The sequence below is a fragment of the Pituophis catenifer genome, unplaced genomic scaffold (genome assembly GCF_029215685.1).
Source record: "Pituophis catenifer annectens isolate HBS135680 unplaced genomic scaffold, rPitCat1.0.hap2 SCAF_2, whole genome shotgun sequence".
In the NCBI taxonomy this organism is placed as follows: Eukaryota; Metazoa; Chordata; class Lepidosauria; order Squamata; family Colubridae; genus Pituophis; species Pituophis catenifer.
The window spans coordinates 58,384,635-58,405,796 of NW_027256882.1; the positions used below are offsets into that span (position 1 = coordinate 58,384,635).

Below are 21,162 nucleotides of genomic sequence, written 5' to 3' on the forward strand. Positions count from 1 at the left end.
AAATTACAGTGGCTGAAATAAGTCAATTGAATAAGTCAATCTCCTGCTTTATTTCAGTTTCTTAACTTATACAGTCCCAACCCTCTCTTATACAGCAAATACATAACAGCAACAGTCCTTCCAGCTAAGGTAAGGCATTTTCTAGGAAAATCCAATAATTAGTAAAGGCAAAACATTCCTATTCTCTGAACAGAAGAGAATAGAAAACTCCAAAGTTTCTCCAAACATAAAAACATCAACATTAGCTAGCTGCGTAAACTAAAGAAGCAAATTACAGGTGTATGATGGCACACAACCTCAAGAGTCTTGCATCTTATCTTTCCACTAATATTATCTGATCTTTAGCTACTTCTCTTAACATTTATGAAATGGGCTCTTTAAAAAAAGTAAAAAATGGTGCAATGTTTTATGATTCATTATTAATCTCAGATTTATTAATTTCAATCTGTTAATACTTTATTTATTTTTTAGTTTTATGTGTGGCATGGTTTCTGTTTTTTTTTCTTTTTTTAAAAAAAAAATAAACTATTTTTAAAGCTTTTGTAAAGATTATTTTCCCTGTCCAATTTTGTCTGTTTTCAAAGAAATATCAGTACTTGGACACCAAAAATTATGTGCTGCAATCCTAGGCTTTGTTCTCAAACAGAATCGCAATAAAAATGCAGTACAGTAAGATCAATATTTCTATTTACTCACTGAGAAAAATCACCCAACTATCTTTCTATTATTATGAAACACCTCAAATGTAAAAATTGTGGGAAACGAGTAAGAATATTGTGAGCTTTAGAAGAAAAATGAGATTAGTCATTGCTGCAAAATCTCTTTTGATTTTTACATCAGAAATCCCTAACATGTTCTTTTATTGTTTATGATGTTCTTGAGAGCTATGGAGCAAAAAAGGGAGTAACTGGGGATTAATTTGAATACAACTACAGTTTTCTTACCTTCTTTTAAATAACTCAATTTTTTAAACTCATTTAAAAATAAGTGATTCTTTTTTTAGGATGCACATAAATTGATTTATATTAATATTACATAATTATCATATATAATATTATATATATATATATATATATATATATATATATATATATATATATATATATAATTTAATTTATATATATATATGTATTTAATATAATATAATATTAATAGAAATTAATATAAAATATAATATATTAATTATAATATAAGGGGCATGCATAAGAGCACTAGCGTGCCTACCGTCCCTGTCCTAATGTTTCCTCTTTTCATATCTATTTTATGTATTCAATTCATGCTTATACTTATATATATTATTTAATACGTTATTGACAAATAAAATAAAATAAAAAATAAAAAATAAATAAAATGTGAAGGCTGAGGGAGAGAAAATTCAAAGAAAATTGGAGCCAATCTGATACTGTTGTTAAAATCAGAATTAAGTTTAGAAATAAGAATTTAGAGGAATAAAACAAAGATAGAGTGGGATCAATGATCTGTAAAGGAAGGGAAAGAAGACTCAATCCTCAGATTCATTAACTCACCAATTAATTTCTCCATATTCAAAAATAAAAACATAAATTCTACCCTTAAATCAGTTTTTACAGCCCATCAGATTTGTTGGAACAATGCTTGTTGACAACTTCAAGCTGGAATGGCCTCCAAAATCATCTAAAGCGAATCTATGTAAAATCATCTATCAAAGAATCTATGTATAATAATGAAAAAAAAATGTCTGCAGTACTGGCAATAAAACCATTTACTCTATTGCTATTAGAATAATGTTTAATGTTTTCAAAGCAATTCAAAGTTGTCTCATCTTCAGTTAAAAGTAAAGATCCTTTTGTCAGAGTTCCAAGTAACACCCACAACAAAATAAACCTCCAAGGCTTGAGTTTCTTCAGTTACATTTTATTAGAGATGTCATATTGGCACATCTGGAAAAACCCGAATCTGAAAGTTTCCAGGTTTTCCCACCCAAAGAAAAGTTCAAGTCTTTGCTTAACACCCACAAGTCCATCACATGGTCCAATCAAAGCACTGTCCCAACTGGAGATGCCTCCTAGTTCCAGCCTTCCAGGTGCAGGGCAGATGTCCTTGACTTTCTGAGAAAGTTATTACGACTATATATCACCCATGCTCCATACAATTCCCCCCCCAGTTTTCCACAGTAGTAAACATGGCAGGTCTGAAGGTCTAATGCAAAAGATGGCTTCCAGGCCTGACACCTTTGCCCTTTCACAAGTCAACAGTGATTGAAATGACAAAAGCAAAGCATATGCCACACTGATTAAAGGTAAAGGTAAAGGTTCCCCTCGCACATATGTGCTAGTCGTTCCTGACTCTAGGTGGCGGTGCTCATTTCCATTTCAAAGCCGAACAGCCAGCGCTGTCCGAAGACATCTCTATGGTCATGTGGCCGGCATGACTAAACGCCAAAGGTGCACAGAACGCTGTTACCTTCCTACCAAGGTGCATTTTTTATGTGCTTTTGAACTGCTAGGTTGGCAGAAGCTGGGACAAGTAACGGGAGCTCACCCTGTTACGTGGCTGAACCGCTGAACTGCCGACCTTTCGATCGACAAGCTCAGTGTCTTAGCCACTGAGCCACCACATCCCTGATTACCACAACGCTAATTACTCAGCCACGGATAGACAATATAAATTGACTGACTATCTACTGTTGGATGATGGGCCCCTCAGATGGCCCTCAACATACCACTGTAGAAGAACTCAGGAACTTTTAGAGAAGTAATGGTACTCATGGTAATTGGAACAGTATGGATGAATGGAAGGAGTATCTATAATGTGGGCAAACTACAGGTTGTCCTTGACTAACAAGGACTAACATTCATTTAGTGACCTTTCCAAGTTACAAAAGCACTGAAATAAGGGATTTATGACTGTTTTCACACTTATGATTGTTGCAGCACCCCGTGGTCATATGATAAAAATTTGAAAGCTTGGCAACTGGCATGTATTTATGACGGTTGCAGTTACCCGGGATCATGTGATCAGCTTTTGCAACCTTCTGTCAAGAAAAGTCAATGGGGAACCCAGGTTCACTGTGGCAATGGGGCAAAAATTCACTTAACAACTGTCTTGCTTAGCAAAAGATATTTTGGGCTCAATTTTAAATTTTTTTAAAATTTTAAAATTTCAGTTTTTTAATTTTTCAGTTTTAAATTGAGGGCTATTTAATGTCTTTTAAACTATTTTTTTAAATTTTATATGTTATGTTTTATCTCTTCTGTTCACCGCCCTGAGTGCTGTTGGAGAAGGGCGGTATAAAAATAAAATAAAATAAAAATAAATAAATTGTGGTCATAGGTCAAGGACTACCTGTATTGTACAATGCCCTTATTTTTACATACTAGCAAAAGAATGCAACAAATTATTAAGAGTCTTATGTGAAAAGGAAGCTGCCAAATGTTCAACATGGTTTTAGAAAGGATAGCGAAACAGGAAAAATGTATATTGATGAACAGTGGATAATTGAAAAAGCTAAAGACTATCAAAATGAGATCAATATGCATTTATTGATTAAAGAAAGACTGTCCATTATGTTGATCATGTCAAACTGTAGCATATGTTTGGAAAAGTGGTAATCCCAGAATATCTCACTGCCTCATGTGAAACCCATATAGAGGTCAGGAAGCCAAAGTCTAGGCAGAATATGGCAAGAGAGACTGGTTTCAGGTTGGTGAGACAAAGCTATTATATTCTCCATTTATTTATTTAATTTGTATACTGGATCTCTGAGGGAAGTTGTATTGGAAAAGATGAGTATGCTTTCAAAACTGAAAGAAAAAATATAAATAACCTATACCATCTTGAAGACACTATTCTAATGCCTTGAAAATGCAATGATCTGCAAACTGTAGTAAATTAAAAAGGAGCACAGTGAAAAATGTCACTAATTTAAATTTATGACAACAGGTGCATCAACCAGATTTAGAGGTGGCAATGAACATACTGAAGTGGTATACACACACACACACACACACATATATATATCCTTTTAGGGTTGAGTTTCAATAGTCAATGAACCAAAAGTCAAGAAATATACTAGAAAGGAGCCCTTGGGAAAGTAAAAAAATCAAAGCCTTGGGGGAAAAAAATCAGGTGCTGGGACATATCTCTTATCTACAAAGGTGAATATCAGGCAGTCAATTCTGATTTTTAGGGAAGCAAAAATTGGACTTTAAAGAAACAAGAAGAAAGAGTATTGTCATTTTTGAACTCTAGTGTTGAAAAAGATTGCTGAGAATGCCATGGATAGTTAAGAAAAGAAACAAATGGAACTTCAAACAAATCAACTCAGAGTTCTCACCTAAGGCACAAATGGCAGGGCTCAAATTATACTTTTGACACACGAGGCGAAGACCTAGCTCTCTGGAATGGTCTTCAGAGTTAGGAAATGTGGAAGAAAAGAGAAAAGGATAACCAAAAACAAATTGGATGGATTCAGTTACAAAGGTGATGAGTACACTATTAGAAAACCTGAGGGGCCAGGTAAAGGGCAGACTGTCCTGAAGAAAATCTATGAGGTGTCTAACAGTCAACAATATTAATTAAATACACACTGTCTCAACTTGAATAACAAGTTTCTTTCAAATTCTGTAACATGATGAAATGAACAATTCTTTTTTATCATTCACTCAATATGCCATGAATGGAAAAAGTTCTTAGGTGAATATAAAGCCCTATTTTCTTCAATTCATTGAGTAGTTTTAAAGCTTATGCACTATCTCTTCATATAGCACTGCATGCTTATCAAAAATTCCAGCTTGAATAATTAGTTTCTCCTTCATCCTACCACAAAGCATATTTTTGTAATTTTTCAATCCAATGAATGGTTGTATGTAAATGGTCTCGGGACTCTTTACATTTTGTCTGTCTTTTAGCAGATAACTGCCCACACATAAAACAGGACAAAATTTGGCATAGTAGTGGAAACTTGTTAAATAAAATATGCTACATCCAGTCAGGGGCTGTGGAGGAAAATATTCCTCAATAATGTTCCCCAATGTATTCTTCTGGTACAAGCAAGTATACTCAGCATCCTTCTATCCAGACTGTGCAACACAGACCAGAAATACCTACAAAAGTACATGCACACATGCACATAAAAGCCCAATTTTATTCATGCAGATAAAATATTGGAAAGAATTCAGAAACTGCTCTGCATGCTTTCCCTAATTTACCACACTCATTTCATCCAGTAGGTCACAGCTTTACAAACCAGGGTTTGTGAAGACTAACTCTTTTAAAAAGTACAGTACAGTGATACCTTGGTATTCATCATTAATTGGATCCAAGAGGTGCAATGAGTACCAAAAACAAAGAATACCAAACAAATTTTTCCCATAAAGAATCCTATAGTGAGTCACAACGCAGCTGACAGCAACAAGTTCTACTTGAGTACTGTATACTAAACAAATGATGAGTACCGGGACAAAATTTTCACATCAGAATGTGTTGAGTACCAAATTTGATGAGTTTCAAAGCAGTTGAGTACCAAGGTACTACCATATATAATGCCAAGAATGATGGAATTAAAGAGAAGAAATGGGCCTCAGTAAGGTGGATGGATACGATTACTGTTCTAATGGGTGTGCCACTGAAAAAATTAAAAGGCTCGATGGGAGACATAGCCTGAAAAAGGTCTACTTATGTGGTTGCTAAGAGTTCCCCCTAGCTTGATGGCACATAATCAGTAGATCCTATCAGAAGCTTTAGATGGAGGAGCAGATATTGGAAACAGGATGCTACTCTTCTGATTTATTTATTTCACAATGTTTTCAATTTTCCTATGCTGCCCCAAAGAGAGTGATGAAAGATTGGACATAGATCTTTGTTGGCTGTAATGACAATATCTATGCAAAGGATAACTGCAAACCATGTGTCTTTTTAAGAATTTTTTTTTTTAGATAATTTCCATAAGAAGTGGAACATATGATATTTTTTTTTTCCTGACATCAGAGATGCTGCACTGCAGTGATTTGAGCTATGCAGCAAGATAGCAGTTACTGTCAGAAATCTTTCATTTCGGGTTTGCCAATAAATTATCTCCATGTAGGGGTGTTGATGGAAATGCTGAATAGTTGTACAATAAATGTTGCTTTGTTTGGTGAAAACTATAAAGACTGGCTGCCTATTGTGATTTTGCTCTGCTAGCGTCTTTCTGCTGCTACAATTTAATTACACCTTTAAAACTTCTTTCCTCACTCCCAGTAAAGATTCTTATTCCGTCTAGTATTATTATTTCCCTTATAGATTTCTAGTATCTTTAAGTTGTAAAAGTTAATGTTCTCTATTTATCCTAATGATTTTTTTTTTACCAGAACTTTTGTTCCCCAGAAAGGAAAACCTTTTGTACTGATACCTTGGCGATATTATGCCATTTGATATAGTATGCCAGAATAAATTATTCTTCATTTGTTAGCAGCATATTCTTTATTTTGTGTTTCCAACACACATTAGACTGTAACTGTCTAATCCCAACAATGGCTATGTTATATGGAGCTTATAGGAATTATTATCCAGAGCTGGTTTCCCTATCAGTTTCCATGCTGAATTGGTTCAATATCAGCATTTGAGGTCTTCCATTCAGATAAACAGAAAGACAGACCAACAGACAGATGCATGAATGCACACACACGCATATACACACATACATGCTCACATTTGCAAACTGGTAGCAAAGGTAAGTGAATACCATCCCTGGATGGAAATTCCTTAAACTTACAACACGTGGACTAATCATCTTTTAATTATTTGGGAACTAATCTTCTATTACAATTTTTTAGTCATCAGCAAAAACACATTTTGGGGAAATTCTAAGTGCAGTCATATAACTTTTATTTATTTATTCCTACCTTTAAATTACCACTTAAGACTTCCTTTTCCCTTCACAAAGGGACATAATTTCATTAAAAGTTAAGTATTGTAAAATTAGCATTGATTTTAAAGCTTAATTTAAAGGTTACATAAAGCCTTTATGTAAAACATATTGTTCTAATAATGAGTTAATTATGCACTATAAACAAGAAGAGAATGCCCTCAAACCCAGTTTACACTCCCTGTCTGAGTAAATTATTCACTTGCTTAAAACTGTTGTACATATTCCAGCACATGACAGGAACATTAAAATAAGTTCAAAGGAGTGAATCACGTACACATTTTTAAAAATGCCATTAAAACTCCAAGATTAGAATTTAACTGGATTTTAAAACAAAATCATGTTCGTGAACATTCTCAGAACTTAATACTGGACTTGACAGCTGTCAAAACAAAGGACAGGTGCAACCTGAATCTTCTATTCAAAACATGGATTCAGGTAGCCCATTTCATAGGCCAGGCACTGAAAGTAAAAGTAAAAAAGAGGTTGAATCTTGATTCTATAAGTAGGATTTGATTTTTGAAACAACTGTCTTTGGAATTCGTTTCCTACGGCTTCTAACTTTCCATCATTAAAAAGCTACTTACAAGTTCTGAGCTACCTGATTCCAGTTTTTCTTGCTGATTAAACTAGAATCAATAACACTAGAATCAAATTTTAGTACCTGCAGGGAGGCCTAATCAGCTGAATAGATAAAAAAGAAGCACCTGATGTTCCAGAGTTGAAGAACCAAACAGCCACCTTTCAGCCTTGCAGTTTGTCAGCTGTGTCACACAGAGAATATCCAAGTTTTATTTAACACAAGATAGGTGCCAGAAACTTTCCATCTCTTTAGGGAGGGAATCTACTTCCATTTGACAAACTATCAATATTTAAATGAATGAGTCCCGCCGTCTTCCCCCACTTTCCCCCCTCTCTGTGTATGTGCGTGTAAGAGGAATTAGAAAGGCTGTAGAAACTAAATGACAAAGTGGCCCAAATGGTGGTAGGAGTACTTGGGGTTATGACTTCACAGATCCCAGGAACAACATCAGAGCTCTATGTCCGGAAGACTGCTGTGCTAGGAACAACTAAGGTACTGTGCAGAATTCTTAAACTCCAAGGCTTCTGACCAGGGGTGGTATTCACTTATCTTCCTTACTGGTTCACAAATGTGTGCGCATGCACCATCTCTGCACATGTGCAAGGCCTTCCGTGCATGTGCAGAGCCTCAAAAATGTGATAAAATGGGACATCATGACATCCGCGCTGGTAAGAGAATCCGGAAGCGGCGCAGTGTTACTGTCTGAGAAAATGCCGGGCTCCGACGAGCTTGGCAAAATCCAGCCAGAAGAACTGTCACCAGGGGGTCTTCAGACCGAAACTGTCCTGTAGGGACAGTGAAGAAGGAGTGGCAGCTCAGTGTCTAAAGAGGGACAGGCAAGTCCCTTGGATAGCCTGAGAAACTCTTCGATCCGGTGACGGGGGTGGCCATCAGGGTGAATCGCCATGAAGCTGGAGCCTCTGGAACAAGCAATGTGCAGGAGTGGAGATTTGGACAGAGTGTTGGTGCTGGGTGAGTGATTGGCCATCCATAGACAATAAAAAGAACTTCAAATAAGACATCCGCGTGGGTCATCCCGCAGTCGCCCCTACCAAGTCTCACAATCCAGATAGAACCGGCTGAATACCACCACTGCTTCTGATGACCCAACATTCCATCTATAGGGTTATACATACATTCACACATGCATATACCATACACACACATACACACAGAGAACTATAAGACAGAGCTATTAATTCATTTGGCAATCATCAATTTCTGTTCACTTTATTCAAGTCTCAATATGAACACTAAGGTACAGGTAATCCTCAACTTACAACCACAATTGAGCCCAAAATTTATGTTAAGTGAGAAATTTTTTAAATGAATTTTGCCCCATTTTACTTTGTTTGTCGGAAGGTTGCAATCACATGACTCCAAAACACAGCAACAGTCATAAATGTGAGTCAGTTGTCAAGCATCCGAATGTAAATCATGCGACCATGGGGATGCTTCAACAGTTGTAAGTGTGAAAAATGGTCATAAGTCACTTTTTTCAGTGCTGTTATAACTTTGAATGGCCACTAAATGAACTTATAAATTGAGGACTACCTGTAATCACCAGACAGTATTGGCATTAGCAGTATAACTTCAGATATCCCAGTTCAATGTACATTCATAGGATTTATCAAGTCTTCCTCAGCCAACAGGTACCACTTCTTTGTGGCAACCCCAGAGATATCAGAACACTACTATTATCTCACCCCTAGTCTTTCTTTTCATTAAACTAAAATGTAGAAGCAGCCATTAATGCAAATGACCTGTGGAAGTAAAGTCTATGTTCTCATGTGTATAAGTCTGTTTTCCAGAAGTTTAGGTAAAATCTTTATAACAACTGAAACCTGGATCAGAAGCAATCTTAAAACATTTAAATAATGGTTATAATCTCATGGTTTTGTCATGAATCTTCCTAGATTTTGGACAGCTTCTCTTTTTTCTATATTTATAGTAATGTATATTCAAAATGTATGCTATCTGAAGGTGTTATAAGTGACTTAGTTGCAATAGATACCTGATTTGTATAATTTAAATAATGAAACGAAATTCAAAAATGTTCATGCATTTCTTTTGTAACAAAGCATATTTTTTATTTGGGGGTCACAGAGTCACTCAGTTGGTTATAAGATGGGCAGCTATATAAATGTTTTAGAGAAATAAATAAATTAAAAAGCACTTACAAAATAGTGTCAGTTTATTGAAAAAGGCCAAAATGTTGCTAAAGGCAAGGGCCACAATAACAAAGAGTTTAACAGTAATTCCTTCTTAAAAAAGGAATGAAATACACTTTAATATTACTGTGGTTGACAATGAATTAATAGCCTAGAATGTTTTTGACAAAAATAATTTGTAACAATAATGTGCAAGAAGTATTAACTCACGTACAGGTGATATATTTCAAATTAAATCTCTTCTACCTGAAATAATTGTGCTTCTTTCTTTTAGCATTTCATTACTCCATGTAAATTGTACATTTCATATGGAGCCTAATCAGATTAAAAGTGATAAATTAACATCTATAATTTGCATAACTATAGACTCAGTAAGTAATTTATATGTTTTATTTAAGGCACATATCATATATCTTAGAATAGTGGTTTGGTTGCAGAAAGAGATTAAAATAAAGTTGGCTATACTTGTCTATGTCCAATAAGCAATTGAGTCAGAAAATCATTTAAAAGAGTACTCTGATAAAGTGGGGTCTCCCTATGAAAAGGGGAACCTGAAAAAATGGCTTATGTTTACTTTTATAGTTGGTATAACAAAGAACTTCAAAGTAAAGGTTGATTGGTTTAGAAACAATCATCTGTCCAGTTACATCATAAAAATTAAAGCATCAAATAATATGTGAGCATAGATGCGAAAAAGAGCATTGTATTCTGAATAAAAGTAAAAGAAACATTTGCAAAGGGAAAAAAAATATTAGAATGGGTACGGGAAAGATACATTCTCAGCACTTCTCAAATTTGGCCTTGAATATTTGCTTTGTTCATGGAGGCCTGAGAAGAGCTGAAAATGAAACTTTTACATTTAATGTCCTGAATGCTTTCCTGCTTTATAAAAGGGAAACTGTTCTTGAAGGTTAGGGCTTATGGTAAATTATTAGCAATACATTTAAAAAAGGCAAATTTAAAATACAAGAAACCTATGTTAGTTAGCCAGTACAACAGTACTACGAAAACCATATTTTAAGAATTACCAAGTCCATACAATATATTAATATCAGTATATTGCATTGTAAGCTGCCCAGAATCAGTCTACATCAGGGATCCCCCAACTCCTGGTCCACGGCAAGCCAGAAACTGGTCCGTGCAAACAAGTCAAGTCCCATCTGTGAAATGCAGGCAGCGCATGAAACCACACCCTTCCAGTCTGTGGAAAAACATCTCTCCACAGAACCAGTCCTTGATGCCCAAAACGTTGGAGGCCGCTGCTCTAGATAGTGAGATGGGCAGCATATAAATTTAACAAATAAATATTACAAGCACTACAGCCTCATAAAGCCATTTATAATTCACTTCATGCAGAGGCCTAAATAACAAATTATGAATAAATCAAAACACAATTTATTTTCAAATTTTCAAGGAATTATTTTCACATGACAAAACCCAAAGTCCTAGTATATTATTTTCACCAAAAAGAACAAGGTATAATTTACTGGATTTCTTATATGGAGATATTAAGGTTTCATAGAACATCTACATATAAAATATTTCTAATTCTATTTTAAAAAAATCAATTTCTACAGTGTACAATGAAATAATTTTGTTGATTAAAGCCTTGAACTTATTTTCAACAAGTCTGTGGTAGGTCTTACTACATATATTATTCAGATTTCAGCAAATAGTATATTTGTTCCAGGTTGGTGATTACACCTTAATAAACCTTAACTGATCTCAAAAACCTAAACAGAACTGACCTGATCAATATATACTGTAGGTGAGGGAACATAACTGCATAAAATAGATTGGGAAGTTAAAACATCTTCCTGAACTCTAGCAATGCAAATCAAATACATACTGTTACCATGACAACTATATGGACATTAACAGTATGCAAAATGTTACAATGCTGAAATAGTTCCTTCTGAAAACGCTACCTTGAATTCAAAAGAAACTATAATTTCAAGGTCAAAACATATTTTCTGAATTTAAAACAGTGCTTTTTCAAGTTCCAGATGTTTCTAAGTCAGAAGCATACTCAAACCAACTCACTTAAAATTTTGCACACTCATAATGGACAGGTTCCTTAAGTCATTAGGTGTCAAGCTTGACTTGGAGACTTTAACTTTTTATTATTCTTGTTTGTCATAGTTTTCTAACATGAAGAAAAACCTGATTACTAAATTCATGAGACATTGAAATTACATTATAGGAAAGCCCATTCTGTACCATGATCAAAAAACCTCTCACATCACTGACCAAGTCATTTTAACCAGTGTCTTTCTCTAATGATGGTACATATTTGTTCAATGACATGCTGCATATACATGAAGAACAAACCAAACCATTTTTCTAATGAGCTTGGTTTAAAAAATTGAGATAAAGTTTTGCCTTCTTTTTTCTTAACTAATCATGGGACTGTAATACAGAATAAATATAAAGTAAATTTGTAAGGCATTGATACACTGAACAAATACAAAGAAAGATCCATATTGGAAGAAATGAAGTTTGTTATTTTGGCATATTTATCAATTCAGTAATAAAAAAACTTGGTACTGAAATATTGCCAGCTTCACACTTGAATTGGTTCTGCATAATATTATTAGTGGACATTCATTGGTACCACAGTTTTGGTAGCACCTGAGCCTCATCTAATGAGAAAAATGGAAAAGATTGTTATGAACATGTTCAGGCTCATATAATAAACACTTGAAATAATGTATCATTCAAATCTTACTTTCACACAATTACTAAACCAATACTATAAATTATGACAATACACTGGTACTTCTTTTAAAAGTGTAAGAATATATATTGGTTTCATATGCAGACATAACACCAAAATACAGATTTTTTTAAATTCAAGAATTTAAATTATTACATTCAGGAGTTCAGCTCGACACACAGCACACCCTGAAATTAATTTGATATAAAAGCAGATTCAGTAAAGAAGCAATATACACAAGAGTAAGCAAAAAAACAATTTAAAACAAAACAGGAACTTATTATCATCAGATAAATCAATCAAAATTAATTATTTATTAGCTTTGAGCTATTATCTTAAACATGTGATGATGATGGTGATGATAATGATCATATAGTAGATAAAATAGGCATAAAATCTTGACTACAAGATAAAAATTTGCTGCTAGAAATACTGGTTCTTGGAAAGGACAATACCCTAAATTGTGTATTGTATCTCACATATCTAGATAAAATTCTTAGGAATGAAGGACAATATAGGTGACCCAGGACAATGTTGCAGGTCCCAATCCGAGTCAGTCACCAGGGCCAGAGGTTTAGTCTTCCAAGCTTTTGGATTTGTGCTGGAACCCATCCTCAGAGAACTTCCTGGGGAGAGAGAAATTCTGCAATAGTGTATCTGTAGCTTGGGTGTATGAAGGTTCATTCTCCATGTTTGTGGGTTGGTTTCCGAACATTTCATTACCAGGCTAGGTAACATCTTCAGCAGAGTTTAGGGGATGTCAGTGACAGTGTTCTTCTGTTTAAAAGGGCTTCAGGTGTCAAGTGTTGTGGTGGATTAGTTGTGAGTCATCAATGAGTCTTGTGATGGGTCTTGTGATGGGTCCTGTAATAAGGATGATCAGATCAGTGTCACTGGGAGGTAAACTGCTGGTGGGGGATTATGTGAGTTGGTTGAGGCTGTCTCTGATTGGCTGTGCAGTTGATTTGGATTCTGAGGAGTTCATAGGCCAATTGTAGGTCAATGTGTTTGTTGATGGAATTGCTTGTGGAATACCAGGCTTCAATGAATTCACGAGCGTGGTGAGTGGTAGTGTGGCTGATGATTTTTGTGTTGCTCCAATTGAACTGGTTTGGTGTCGGTATGGACAGAGATTAAGGATTTGGGAATGTGACGTTTGACTGCCAGCCGGTGTTTGTGGATCCACGTAGAATTGGTTGCAATGGTTAGAGTTGATTTTGTAGATTACATTGTTTCTTTCAAACTGCCAGAATTCTCCAACCCCTAGGAATAACAATAGCCCACAAACCAACAGCCACACCCCGCCAGGAATTATCCAGAACCAAAGACAACATACAGATGGATGAAATAAGCAAAGTAATCTACGAAATGTTTAACTAACATGTTTAAGTATGTTAATTATAACCATGTTTGAAGCCCTTGCAGGGAAACAATGGTGGACTGAAACAACGCTTTTAAGGACAACAACAACCATAGCAGAAAGTAAAGCTGATGAATGAATCAGTTCCCTGAAGTCGGGGATTACTTGGGATTGGCCAGAGTTCTCCCTACAGATGCTCCCTGCAATGAGACTATGAAGCAGCTGTCTCCAGTGGATTTTAGAGTTCTGGGACCTGAGAGAATCATCTTCCTCCAGGCTATTTTTCAGACCTTTTAAAAGGATGCTGGGTATGCTCACTTCCCCTTTGAATCACCTTTACTGGAAATGGCTTGTAAATTGCTTCTTGGATATTAAGATCCTTCAGAAAGACAAGTTTCATTTCACTGGGGAATTTTCCTTTAACCCACTGTGAAATAATCTTTATGTGAGTTTATAAATTAAAGAAAAGCTTTTCTGCAGCAAAATAAGCAGCAAAAGGGTGATTAGAATGTTGATTTTAGAAAGCTTTTAAATGGACTAAGGGACAGATGGACTGGAAGTAACATCTTGAAATACTTATAAGAATACTTCCTATAGTTTGTTTAAAAACGTATTAAAAATATATGAAGATTTTAAGTTTAAGTGTAAGAAATGTCTTCTGGCAAAATGTTCTGGATGGGAGAAAAACACAATGAGAGGAGATTTTGAAGGTTGGTTACTAAAGGAAACCAGAAAGAATTAAATATTACAGAATGGAGAAAAGTATTTTAACTCAGAAGAATTCAAGGATATTTGACCACCATGTACACAGAACATTTTCTCTAGACTGCCTGATACAATAAAAATGGGCTTAAAAGAAGAGATAGAATAGGATATTAATGAAAATCGGACTGTTGTGGATATGGATTTAAAGTTGACAGAATACAAGAATAATAGCGACAAAGATGAAACTGGCTGACGTTTTAATAGTTAAAAGGGATACACACATATTAAGCCAGAAGAATGACTTGAATACTGTATTTTTTGGAGTATAAGATTTTCCCCCCCAAAAAAAGACGGTGAAAATCTGGGTGCGTCTTATATTCTGAATGTAGCCCCGCCCATCTTCTCAAACGGAGGTTTCAGAGGCTGAATAAAGCATCAGAAACGAAGCTTCAGAAAAGAAGCTCCCAAACAGAGCTTCAGAGGCTTTCTTTCTGAAGTTCTGTTTCGGAGGCTTTCAGAGGCAGGAAAGAGTTTTTTCTGAAACAGAGTTTCAAAAGTTTCAGAGGCAGAAAAAAAAGCAAAAAAAAGCACAAAAAAAAAAAAAAAGCAAGGCACAGAGCTCACAACCAAGGAACCTGTTGCTAAAATTCACTGATAGCTGATTGGGGGTATGGGAGACCATCTACCTGCCAATCAGCTTTTTTCTTATTTTCCTACCCATAAACTAAAGTGTGTCTTATACTCCGGTGTGTCTTATACTCCAAAAAATACGGTATATAGGTTTTAACTTAGAAAAGTTGAAGTTTATAAGTTTGTAAATAATTATAAATAATTTACATGTTGTTGGTAAACTAAAATATGATTTATTACAAGAGGGACATTTATACACTGCCTGTATTTACATAAAAGAGAGTGCCTAATGATTAAAAACAAGATTAATATCCAATTGAAAACTGTAGTCTAAACAAATTACTGAACCTAAATGACAACCCTTCTATCAACCCTAAGAAAACTGCTTAGATTGCACAGTTTGTAGGAAGTTTGGTTATTTCTCATTATAATTAATGATCCTCCATACTTGAATGGCAAGAATATTGTAAATGTGTTTTATGTACAGTAAATTATAATATCTACTGTTTTATTCCTATGCTTGCTTGGCAGCATTTGGGAAAACTTCTGGAATGTCTTTCAGATTACAAAATATGTTAAGACATTTTTTACAGAATTACAAACTGTTGTTTTATGACATCACCTAAGATTTGGCCTAAAGACTATTATCAGTTTTCTATTATTATCAATAAACATGTTTCTTTCTTCATTTGAGTAGTTTTATAAGAAATGTCTTCATCACAGTTTGTTGGTTTTTAAAAGAGCTACAAGAAAACAGACTTATGAAATTATATCTATTATGGGTGAAGACAGAAAGACATTTTATTTATGTTATTAAATTTAGAAGTCTCCTGACCCTTATGACTCTGAGTGAGTTACTTTGTAAAGATGAGAACAATAAGACAAAAGGAGAAAGATCATCAATGAAAGCCCCACTCCAGTGGTGGGTTGCTATTGGTTCAACCTGGGACGGGCAAACTGGTAGCAGCAGCGGCAGGAGGCTCCACCCATTTGCCCGGACGCTTCTCTGCATGCGCAGAAGCGTCGCATGCACAAACTGGTAGCAAAGTAAATTGAAACCCACTACTGCCCCACTCCTCTGCAAAACAACAATAGGGGTTCAAAAATCACTCTCGCCTCTCTCCCTAAGCCTTGGAGAAGGAGCTCAGTTTTCAAAGATTTTCAGATATGGATCTCTGATGGGATATCATTCAAGAGGGCTGGGACTATAACAGAGAAGATCTGTTTCAGATCTAGATCCTGATAGATGGCTTTGTTTATTTGGAGGGACCTGGACTCTGCCCTTTTTTAATGTGTACTCAGTACGTCAAGAATATATATTTAAAAATTGGAGCTGCATTACAATCATGTCTTCCAGCTTTTAAACAGTCAGCTGCTTTTCAAAGTCAGTTTTGCTCTTATAGTTTGATGTCCAAAAACTTGAGGACTTTCAAGATATTCAAAATTAACTATCAGAACTTTGTCCTTCTTTTGAGATAAAAAAACATGACAGGAAAGAGCAACTGATAGTTGGAATGAGTAAAACCTACTGGTTAAATATACAAAATAATTAGCCTCAAGAGGAAGGTTTCCTTCAGCTTTGATAGGGAATTTATTTAAATTATTCCTTCACTTGGTTCATTTTAACATTTTTGTGAGTGAAGTATAAAGTTAGAGTAAATTTATACAATAAACCGTCCTGAATAATGTAAGTAATAGTATAGAACTATAGTTAAAAACATGTTTAAATGTAATGATGGGAAAAAGTGGAATGAGATGCATATTTTGATTGGCAGTAAATTGTTAGCAGATGTCTCAATTTCCATATATGGAAATATAAAAACAAGCAATGAGAGTATAACCCTCTCATATCAAACTACTTATGTACAATATTAAAAGCAATGTTCTATCAGATGAATAATAGATATATATTAGTAATTGTGAAAAGGCAAGCTATCTGAAAGTTGCTCAGTTTTTCAGAGTTTCAAATGATTAAAGGCTTGAGTACTTTTAATGTATGTGCAATTAAAAGAAATTGAAAGTACAGATTCCTGGACTTCCAAACTTCACTAAAATCAGTGAAGAGGTTTTTGAAGTATTTTTTCTTAAAATTTGGGTTTCAATATAAAATAGGATTAGATGTAGAAAGAACACCAATGGGTCATATTTCAGACATACATTTTCAAGGGGTTATGTGTATCTAAAGCAGTTATGAAAGGAAAATGCAGAAAAACCTGGTAATAGGAAGCTATTGCAGAAGAACCGCCTTTTTCATAATATAAATAAATTGATATTGTTAATTAATTTAAATTAAGAGTATTATTATTAAATACTTAGAATAAGATTGGTAAAGAATGAAGTAAGTTGAGTCATGGGATAAATATGAATATTAAGGATTTGTCTCCATTTGAGCATGAGATGGATGGTCTCCAAATTTGATAGATAGATAGATAGATAGATAGATAGATAGATAGATAGACAGACAGATAAATAATGAATAAATAAATAAATAAATAAATAAATAAATAAATAAATAAATAAATAAATAAATATTGCTTAAAATTTTATTTGTCCATTAAGTGACCAATGGTAGCCTTATTGCAAGGATTACTCTGATTTAAGGAAATATATGTCAGTCACTGTTTATATTACAGCATCTCGTCTTACATTCATATCCTGATGTCATATTTCCACCATTTATTCAGTGGTACTTTAAAGAGTCTCTGAACCACACACATTTGCTCCCAGTCTTCTGAAATCTAAATGATTAACCTAGTTTAATAACACATTAATATTTATTGTTACCATGCACATTTTATTAGGCTATAGACCTTAGTTTTATTATTTTAATAATTTCATTGGAAAAACATGATTAGCATATATCCTTACCTCCAAAGCAGCCAACAGAGAAAAGCAGAAACATCTGTTTCCATGGGAATAACATATCTGACTATGAGGTTGGTTGTTGTCCAGCCTCAAATGTACACGTATTTGTCCACACAAAATCCTTAATCTGTTAAAACATGAATACAAAAATATTTTATTTGCCAGAGTCACAGTAAAGAATGAAAAAATGTATATTAAATGTACTATTAAATATTATAGATAAATGAAGAATATTCCCTGTTAAGATCCTAAAATTTAGACTACAATAACCTATAGTCATGGCCGTAAATGTTGGCACCCCTGAAATTTTTCCAGAAAATGAAGTATTCCTCACAGAAATGTATTACAGTAACACATGTTTTGCTATACACATATTTATTCCCTTTGTGTGTATTGGAACAAAACCAAAAAAGGGAGGGAAAAAAGCAAATTGGACATAATGTCACACAAAACTCCAAAAATGGGCTGGACAAAATCATTGGCACCCTTTACTTAATATTTGGTTGCACACCCTTTGGAATAAATAACTGAAATCAGTCGCTTCCAATAACCATCAATAAGCTTCTTACACCTCTCACCCAGAATTCTGGACCACTCTTCCTTTGCAAACTGCTCCAAGTCTCTCTTATTGGAAGGGCGCCTCTTCCCAACAGCAATTTTAAGATCTCTCCACAGGTGTTCAATGGGATTGAGATCTGGATTCATTGCTGGCCACTTCAGAACTCTCCAGCGCTTTGTTGTCATCCATTTCTAGGTGCTTTTTGACATATGTTTGGGGTCATTGTCCTGCTGGAAGACCCAAGATCTCCGACGCAAACCCAGCTTTCTGACACTGGGCTCTACAGTGCAACCCAAAATCTGTTGGTAATCCTCAGATTTCATGATGCCTTACACACATTCAAGGCACCCAGTGCCAGAGGCAGCAAAACAACCCCAAAATATCAGTGAACCTCCGCCATATTTCACTGTAGGTTCTTTGTTCTTTTCTTTGTAGGCCTCATTCCGTTTGCAGTAAACAGTAGAATGATGTGCTTTACCAAAAAGCTCTATCTTGGTCTCATCTGTCCATAAGATATTTGCCCAGAAGGATTTTGGCTTACTCAAGTACATGTTGGCAAACTGTAGTCTTGCTTTTTTATGTCTCTGTGTCAGCAGTGGGGTCCTCCTGGGTCTCCTGCCATAGCGTTTCATTTCATTTAAATGTCGACGGATAGTTCGCGCTGACACTGATGCTCCCTGAGCCTGCAGGACAGCTTGAATTGCTTAGGAACTTGTTTGGGGCTGCTTATCCACCATCCGGACTATCCTGTGTTGGCACCTTTCATCAATTTTTCTCTTCCGTCCACGCCCAGGGAGATTAGCTACAGTGCCATGGGTTGCAAACTTCTTGATAATGTTGTCCACTGTGGACAAAGGCAAATCTAGATCTCTGGAGATGGACTTGTAACCTTGAGATTGGTGATAGTTTTCCACAATTTTGGTTCTCAAGTCCTCAGACAGTTCTCTTCTCCTCTTTCTGTTGTCTATGCTTAGTGTGGCACACACAGACACACAATGCAAAGACTAAGTGAACTTCTCTCCTTTTTATCTGCTTTCAGGTTTGAGTTTTATATTGCCCACACTTGTTACTTGCCCCAGGTGAGTTTAAAGGAGCATCACATGCTTGAAACAATCTTATTTATCCACAATTTTGAAAGGGTGCCAATGATTTTGTCCAGCACATTTTTGGAGTTTTGTGTGACATTATGTCCAATTTGCTTTTTTTCCTCCCTTTTTTGGTTTTGTTTCAATACACACAAAGGGAATAAACATGTGTATAGCAAAACATGTGTTACTGCAATACTTTTCTGTGAGAAATACTTCATTTTCTAGAAAAATTTCAGGGGTGCCAACATTTACGGCCATGACTGTACATGACATGGAGTTATGGGACTGTTAGAGGATTACTGGAAGGACCTTCTCTTCCCAATTTCATCCTGTCCCACCAGATCCAACAGAGTGGGTATATCATGGATTCAGTCATCTAGGGAGCTACACCTGGGAAGTCCTAGGGCAGTGATGGTTAACCTTTTTCTCTTTGTGTGCCAAAAGCGCACGTGTGCACGAGACAGTGAGCATGTATGCCAGCACCCATAATGCAATGTCCACCCCCATGCACGCACACACAACCCCCATGCATGCGCACATGACATCCCATGCGCCCCCTTGCCCCCCATGCAAACGTGCGAGGGGTGGGATTCAAAAATTTTAGCAACACGCACAACGACTGGAGGGGGGGGTTCGCACTCCCCAGGCTCCAGAGGCTTTCCTTGAGCCTCTGGGAGGGAAAAAATGGCCTCCCCCAGGCTCTGAAGGCCCTCCGGAGACTGGAAACGGACCTTTTTCTGCATTTCCAGAACACACGTGCTGCACCCCATGCGCTCCCCCACCCCGGGCATGTGTGTGCCCCCACCCCCATGCATGCGCCCGCAACCCCCTCCGCATGTGCCCACATCTCCCACATGCCCCCACCCCCTGCACATCCTAAAAATCAGCTGGCCGGCGAGAGGCATGCGTGGGCATGTGCAGTGCAGTTGAGCTCTGGTGACAGCTCACGTGCCAGCTGTGGCACACGTGCCATAGGTTCACCATCACGGTCCTAGGGCCTAAAGCCTTTTCTGTCTTGGCATTCACATTATGAAATCCTACCTACCTACCTACTACCTACCTATCTACCTTTGTTGAATTTTAAAATCAAACTCAATTTGAAATTGAAACATCATGTATGCAAACTATGCTGATTGTGATTTAAGACTGAATGCTGGACCTTCAGAGAAGTTATGGAAAACTGAAGACAGCTCTGGAAAAGCAAAGCCAACAACTGTACCAAAGACCATTTTAGTAAGAACAATTTGCAAAAGATGCAAAATGCAAGTATAAAAAAGGGCACAGGATTATCTATTAGCGCCTGAAATCCAAAAAACAGACAAATAGAAAATCTTGGATTTACAGAAGAAATTGACTGGTGCAGCACAGTTTTCTATATTCTATTTATTTTCAACATGCACTATGAATAACATGAATATGAGGACCTTAGTAGGTGGGCAATATAAATATCAAAATAAACTATATATAGGATAAACAGGATACAAAAAATACAATCCATAAAGCAGCTTATTTTTGTTGATGCAGATCAGGGAACAATATCAAACATATGAGGGAAATTCAGAAAATTGAAAAGAGCAGCCATGCCAACAAGATAGAACT

General features: G+C 35.8%; 1 protein-coding gene across 1 annotated transcript in view; it reads right to left on the reverse strand.

Annotated features, from left to right (window-relative positions):
• CNTN3 (contactin 3) overlaps positions 1-17,974 on the reverse strand; it is a 126,401-nt gene extending 108,427 nt beyond the window's left edge. Inside the window, exon 1 of the mRNA XM_070933563.1 lies at positions 17,920-17,974. Within this exon, the coding sequence (XP_070789664.1) occupies positions 17,920-17,974 (55 nt within the window). The remainder of the gene's footprint in view (positions 1-17,919) is intronic.
• Positions 17,975-21,162: the final 3,188 nt, after the last annotated feature.